This window comes from Tachyglossus aculeatus, chromosome X5, assembly GCF_015852505.1.
Source record: "Tachyglossus aculeatus isolate mTacAcu1 chromosome X5, mTacAcu1.pri, whole genome shotgun sequence".
Lineage (NCBI taxonomy): Eukaryota > Metazoa > Chordata > Mammalia > Monotremata > Tachyglossidae > Tachyglossus > Tachyglossus aculeatus.
In genome coordinates, this window is record NC_052097.1 from 4,226,736 (window position 1) to 4,233,848 (window position 7,113).

At 43.6% G+C, this 7,113-nt stretch overlaps 1 protein-coding gene across 1 annotated transcript in view; it reads right to left on the bottom strand.

The window, feature by feature from the left end:
* The window catches only part of MSR1 (macrophage scavenger receptor 1), a 32,886-nt gene extending 26,081 nt beyond the window's left edge, over nucleotides 1-6,805 (bottom strand). The window contains exons 1-2 of the mRNA XM_038769265.1: nucleotides 6,642-6,805; nucleotides 3,120-3,233 (exon numbers count right to left, since the gene is read on the bottom strand). Of these exons, the coding sequence (XP_038625193.1) occupies nucleotides 3,120-3,233; nucleotides 6,642-6,750 (223 nt within the window). The 5' untranslated portion in view covers nucleotides 6,751-6,805. The remainder of the gene's footprint in view (nucleotides 1-3,119; nucleotides 3,234-6,641) is intronic.
* Between the last annotated feature and the right edge of the window lie 308 nt (nucleotides 6,806-7,113).

The window sequence follows — 7,113 nt, forward strand, 5'->3', positions numbered from 1 at the left end:
CAAATGTTATCCACTCATCTGTGGTCTCTACCTTCAAAACCCCCTTCCTCCAGGAAATCTTCCCAACACCCTAATGCCATCAATCCGCAAGCCATTCTTAGCACTTTAGGTTCCTATTTATCTCATCTATTTCCTCCTACCAAGGTTCTCTTGCTCTCTGCTTCACCTTTATCCCACTATCATTCCCTGTTTGTGTCTGTCTGTCTTTCCGTTTCCCCCCATTATGTTGTAAGCGCCCCAAGGACAAGAACTGTGTGTCTTCTTTCTGCAGTAGGCTCCATAGAATTCAGTACAGGGCTCTGCACTGAATAGGCTTTCGATACAATGTTAAGGGATCAATCAATCAATTGCATTTATTGAGCACTTACTGTATACAGAGAGCTGTCATTACGGAGATTACAACACAACAGAGTTAGGAGACACATTCCCTGCCCACAACAAGTTTACAGTCAAGGGAGGGGGAATTGAATTGAAGAGATTTAATCATCAATTAAAGAGAAAGAGACACGCCACTTTATAAGGAGGGATTTGTGGGAAATAAGCACCAAAACTCTTGCACCCAATTCTTCGCTGGAAGGATAGGTTTTGAGCTGAGCCTGGCTAGGATTAGGTACTATGACTCAATAGTATCTTTTTTAAGTCATTTCCTAGATGGAATTTATTTTAGTGTCTGTCTCCCCTACTAAATTGTAAACTCTTAAGGACAGGGATCACATCTTTTTCTTATGGCATTTATTAAGAGCTTAATCTGTGTCAAACACTGTTCTACTAATTCTCTTGTGCTCTGCCAAGTGCCCATTACAGGTTTCTGCATACAGAGGTGCTCAGTAGATAAGATTGATTGATGGATGGATTGAATTTTAATAGCAATGAGAACATAAAGGTTTAACAGACTGACAAGTCTTATTAAGAAAAGTAGACAACCCTTTCATGCCATCACAAGTGCAGACAACAGTTTGAAGTTTATAGCTTATACTGTGATTGGCTACAGGACTATTCTAAATTCTTCCTTTTCTAAGCTGCTTTAAAAGGGAATTTAAAACTTTTTGGGAAAATGTCTCTCCATCTGTTCAATCCCATGATTTTACCCAATACCTTTGTGAGTCGAGTGAGCTATCAGATATTCTTCTACTGGCTCCTCATATTAAAATTATTTCTGAAGACTCTTATGGTGACCACTCTTCAGAAACTTACACAGGAATTGACCTGTTGAATGAAAAATCTGACCTTCTTGCACCCTCCAAAAGAGTAGATATTTAAAGCCCACATCTATGAATTTGGGTGGGTTACGGATTAAAAAAGGATCATTTTGCAAATCTGGGGGGGGCACTTTTTTAAAAAATGGTATTTGTTAAGCACTATGTGCCAGGCACTGTTCTAAGTGCTGGGGTAGATACAAGGTAATCAGACTGGACACAGTCCACATGATGATAATGGAATTTGTTAAGCGCTTACTATGTGCGAAGCATTGTTCTAAGCGCTGGGAAGGTTACAAGGTGATCAGGTTGTCCCACGTGGGGCTCACAGTCTTCATCCCCATGTTACAGATGAGGGAACTGAGGGCCAGAGAAGTGAAGTGACTTGCCCAAAGTCTTCCAGCTGACAATTAGCGGAGCCGGGATTTGAACCTATGACTTCTGACGCCAAAGCCCGGGCTCTTTCCACTGAGCCACGCTGCTCCTCATCATCTCACCCCCATTTTACAGGTGAGATAACTGAGGCCCAGAGAAGCAAAGTGCCTTGCCCAAGGTCACACAGCAGACAAGTGGCAGAGCCGGGATTGGAACCCAGGTTCTAATTTAGAGCCCAACTTCACCTTCACCTTCACCTTCACCTTCACCAACTTATCCTGCTACTTGTTTTCTTACAGATTGTACCCAGAGACCCAGCCAGAGCAGGACATGACATGAGAGAGAGCAAGTGTCCTCTGAGCAAACCACTAGCACTATAATCACTTCCTCCCCTCAGGTTCTCTGTCTCCAGGTCTCCTTGCCTAGAACTGTTTAGGATAGGATGCTTAGTGATCGTCATCATCTTTCATGGGATGTTTAATGTGCTCTTTAATGACTTCAACTTTAAAGACTGTCCTCTTTTCGTGCTCCTGAAGTCAATCTCTTAACAACCCCCAGGGCTCTGTCTCCTCCCTATCTCTGTCCCCACAAGAACCCACAATTTTGACTGGACAGTCTGTCAGGCTTAGATTAAATGAGAAGCAGCATGGCCTAATGGTTAGAGCACGGGCCCAGGAGTCAGAAAGACCCAGGTTCTAATCCCGGCTCTGCCACGGGTCAGCCGTGAGACTTTGGGCAAGTCACTTAACTACTCTGTGCCTCAGTTACCTCACTGGAAAATGGGGATTAAGATTGTGAGCCCCACGTGGGACAACCTGATCATCTTGTATCCTCCCCAGTGCTTAGAACAGTGCTTTTCACATAGTAAGCGCTTAACAAGCACTATCATTATTATTATTATTCTGTGCCTCAGTTACCTCATCTAGAAAATGGGGATTAAGTCTGTGAGCCCCACGTGGGACACCTTTATTACCTTGTACCTACCTCAGCATTTAGAACAGTGCTTTGCATATAGTAAGTGCTTAATAAATGACATTATTATTATTATTACCATTTAATTGATTGATTGACTCGAAGCTTTTTGTGGGCAGGAGACATATCTACCAAATCAGATGTACTGTACTCTCTCAAGTGCTTAGTACAGTGCTCTGCACCAAGTTCTAATCCTGGCCCCGCCACTCGTTTGCTGTATGACCTTGGGTTGTGTTTATGACTGTGAGCTCCCGTGTGGGACATGGACTGTGTCCAACCTGATTACCTCCTATCTACCTCAGGGCCTACTAAAGTGACTAGCACATAGTAAGTGCTTTAAAAATATCATTAAAAAAACAATCCTTTTTCCCTGCTTATGTTCATTCATTCATTCATTCAGTCGTATTTATTGAGCGCTTACTGTGTGCAGAGCACTGTACTAGGCGCTTGTGAAGTACAAGTTGGCAACATTTTCAGGATGAAAGCTCGCTTAAGAACGATTTAATGGAGGAAGCAAAATCCGGTGCATTGTCATGCAAACAAAAATATCAGTGTGGAAAGGCAAGGGTGTTTTACCAGCTAAAAATCCAATCACTGGAATAAGAACGACGAACACGAGGAGATACAGACTCATCAGGGCAATTTTCAAAGACTTCAGTTTTCCTTGAACACCCGTGACATTTTTTTGATCTGAAGAAGAAAAGAAAAAAAAAAGCCCCAAACTCAATTCACACAGCAATATGATGTTATCTCTCTTGCCCAAAGGAAAATACATTAAATTTGATTTTTCCACATTTGTGTAAATTTAAGTAGCCTATGGCTTAATGGGGGCCACGGGAGTTTGCAAAGAGGGGGTTCCTTTCTTCCCCGCGACTCTTAGGGAACGTCATTCATCCATCCAATCCTATTTACTGAGTGCTTACTGGGTGCAGAGCACTGCACTAACCTCCTGGGAGAGTACCAAATCACAAACTGACACATTCCCTGCCCTTAATGAGTTTACAGCCTTGAGGGGGGATTTAGCCAGAGCCCTCCCGTTTGGTGGTGAAGTTTTCAGAGAGGCAGGGAGGAGAAAGGAAGGAGGAAGTAAGGAGAGAAAATGGGGCAACCAACTCTATAGCCTTCATCAAGTAGGTGTCCATGCAGGCTTAGGAAATACTTGAACTAAAGTATTCATCCTCCCCCTCTCTCCACCTTCTCTCCACTTCCTCCTCCCCCTCTACTCTTCCTCCATTACCTTTCTCCCTCTCTTCTTTATTTGCTCTTTCGCCCTCATTCACTCTCTCCCTATGTACCCATTTCTCCCTTCCTCATTTTCAATCTCCCCCTTATAATAATAGTAATAATAACAATAATGATTTGTGGCATTTGTTAAGCACTTACTATGTGCCAGGCACCGGGGTAGATAATGATGGCATTTATTAAGCGCTTACTATGTGCAAAGCACTGTTTTAAGCGCTGGAAGATAATCGGGTTGGACACAGCCCCTGGGGCTCCCAGTCTCAATCCCTGGTTTACAGTTGAGGGAACTGAGGCTCAGAGACTAATAATAATAATAATGGTGGTATTTGTTAAGCGCTTACTATGTACAAAGCACTGTTCTAAGTGCTGGGGAGGTTACAAGATGATCAGGTTGTCCCACAGGGGGTTCACAGGTTTAATCCCCATTTTACAGATGAGGTAACTGAGGCACAGAGAAGTTAAGTGACTTGCCCAAAGTCACACAGCTGAAAGTTGTTGGAGCTGGGATTTGAACCCATGACCTCTGACTCCAAAGCTTGTGCTCTTTCCACTGAGCCACGCTGCTTCTCTGTGAAGTGAGAAATGAGAAGAGAAGTGAACTGACTTGCCCAAGGTCATACAGTCAACACATAGTAGAGCCATGATTAGAACCCAGGTCTTTGGAGAAGCAGCATGGCTCAGTGGAAAGAGCCTGGGCTTTGGAGTCAGAGGTCATGGGTTCAAATCCCAGCTCCACCACTTATCAGCTGTGTGACTTTGGGCAAGTCACTTCACTTCTCGGGGCCTCAGTTGCCTCATCTGTAAAATGGGGATGAAGACTGTGAGCCCCCAGTGGGACAACCTGATCACCTTGTTAACCTCCCCAGCGCTTAGAACAGTGCTTTGCACATAGTAAGTGCTCAATAAATGCTATTATTATTATTGTTATTATTATTATTATTATTTCTCACTCCCAAGCCTGTGCTCTCTCCACTGGCCTCTCTCTTTCTCTTCCTTATTTGCTCTTTCTCCCTCATTCATCCTCTCCCTCTGTACTTATTTCTCTCTACCTCATTTTCAATCTCTCCCCTCTATCCCTCCCCTCCTTCGGCCACAGTTAAAGTGCACTATGGTACAACCAAAGACCGCCCCTAAACCACCACAACTTCTCAAACTCTACACAATGCCAACCACAACTTCTCTAATCCCTCTAAATGCTACTTACCACTTCCCCCCCCCCCGCTTTTTTTTTTAAAAAAAAAGTATTTTTTCAACGCTTACTATGTGTCAGGCCCTGTACTAAGCACTGAGTGTAGATGCAAACGAATCAGGTTGGACACAGTTCCCGTCCCACATGGGGCTCACAGTCTTCATCCCCATTTAACAGGTGAGGTAACTGAGGCCCAGAAAAGTGAAGTGACTTGCCCAAAGTCACACAGCAGAAACATGGTGGAGCTGGAATTAGAACCCTGGTCCTTCTGATTCCCAGGCCCATGCTCTAACCACTAAGCCACACTGCTCACAATGCAGCCCACCTCATCACATTAGAGAAGCAGCGTGGCTCAGTAGAAAGAGCCTGGGCTCTGGAGTCAGAGGTCATGGGTTCTAATCCCAGCTCTACCACTGTCTCTGTATGTTGCCGACTTGTACTTCCCAAGTGCTTAGTAGAGTGCTCTGCACACAGTAAGCGCTCAATAAATATGATTGAATGAATGAATCACAATAGAACGCTTTCCTTCCTAATTTCAGCAATTTTCCCCCTCATCTACCCGGTTTAAAATTGCTTAGTCCGTGCTCTAATAGAAGCACTGTGGCTTAGTTGAAAGGTCACGGGCTTGGGAGTCAGAGGTTCTGTGTTCAAATCCCAGCTCCACCAACTGTCAGCTGTGTGACTTTGGGCAAGTCACTTAACTTCTCTGTGGCTCATTTACCTCATCTGTAAAAGGAGGATGAAGACTGTGAGCCCCACGTGGGACAACCTGATCACCTTGTAAACTCCACAGCGCTTAGAACAGTGCTTTGGACATAGTAAGTGCTTAAAATATGCCATTATTATTAACTTCTCTGTGCTTCAGTTATCTCATTTGCAAAATGGGTATTCATTCATTCATTCATTCAATCGTATTTATTGAGCACTTACTGTGTGCAGAGCACTGTACTAAGCACTTGGGAAGTACAAGTTGGCAACATATAGAGACGGTCCGTACCCAACAACGGGCTCACAGTCTAGAATTCAATTCAATTCCTGTGCTCTCTTCAGCTTAGAATGTGAGCTCCATGTAGGACCGGATCATCTTGTAACTATGCTAACACAGCGCGTAATAGTAATAATAATAATGATGATGAAAATAATAATAATGATACTAATAATAATAATGGCATTTGGTAAACACTTACTATGTGGCAAGCACTGTTCTAAGTGCTGGGGTAGATACAAGATAATCAGGTTGTCCCATGTGGGGCTCACAGGCTTCATCCCCATTTTGCAGATGAGGTAACAGAGACACAGAGATGTTAAGTGACTTGTCCAGTCACACAGCTGATAAGAGGCAAAGCCGGGATTAGAACCCATGACCTCAGACTACCAAGCCCGGGCTCTTTCCACTAAGCCACGCTGCTTCTCTAGTACATAGTGCATAGTAAGCACTTAACAAATACTACACTTAGGATAATTATTTCTGTAAACCTGGAATGGAGAGAGCTCGGAAATGAAGTCCTTACAGTAAACTGAACCTTGACCGTATCAAAAGCCAGATAATTTGAGGGGAGGCAGTCTCTACAATTCTCCCAGGACTGAAAGAGCCCTTCTCTCAAGGTTCTTAGGGTCTAATGGAGGAGATGAGCAAACATAATCACAGATAATGAACCCTGCCTTACTTGGAAGTAACGCAGTCATCGAACGAGCATCAAACTTCACCGAATCCGCACAGCCGTCCGAAAGGGACGCGTCATCGAACGGGTCCAGAAATTTACCCCACTTCTCCATATCTCTGTCTAAAAGAAAGGATAATACAGTCACGAACTTAAATGACGGTGTCAGGCTTTCCTTTGGAGATACGATGCTACGGGAAAATGCAACTGGGGATTAAAAAAAAGTCATTTAACGGATTCCAAAAGAAACACTTATATAAGGGATTCAGCTTCAGTGGAGCTTTGAAAGGTCAAGGTCAAAAATAATAATTTGAGGAAGTTAAGTGCTTGTTACGTGTCAAGCAAATGCTAATGTCTGGGGCAGATAAAATACTTTCAGTTCAAATATAGTCCCTGCCCCAAATGGGGCTCACAGTTTTCAGGTGAGAGAGGTATTTAATTCCCATTTTACAAATGAGGAAACGGAGGCCCAGAGATG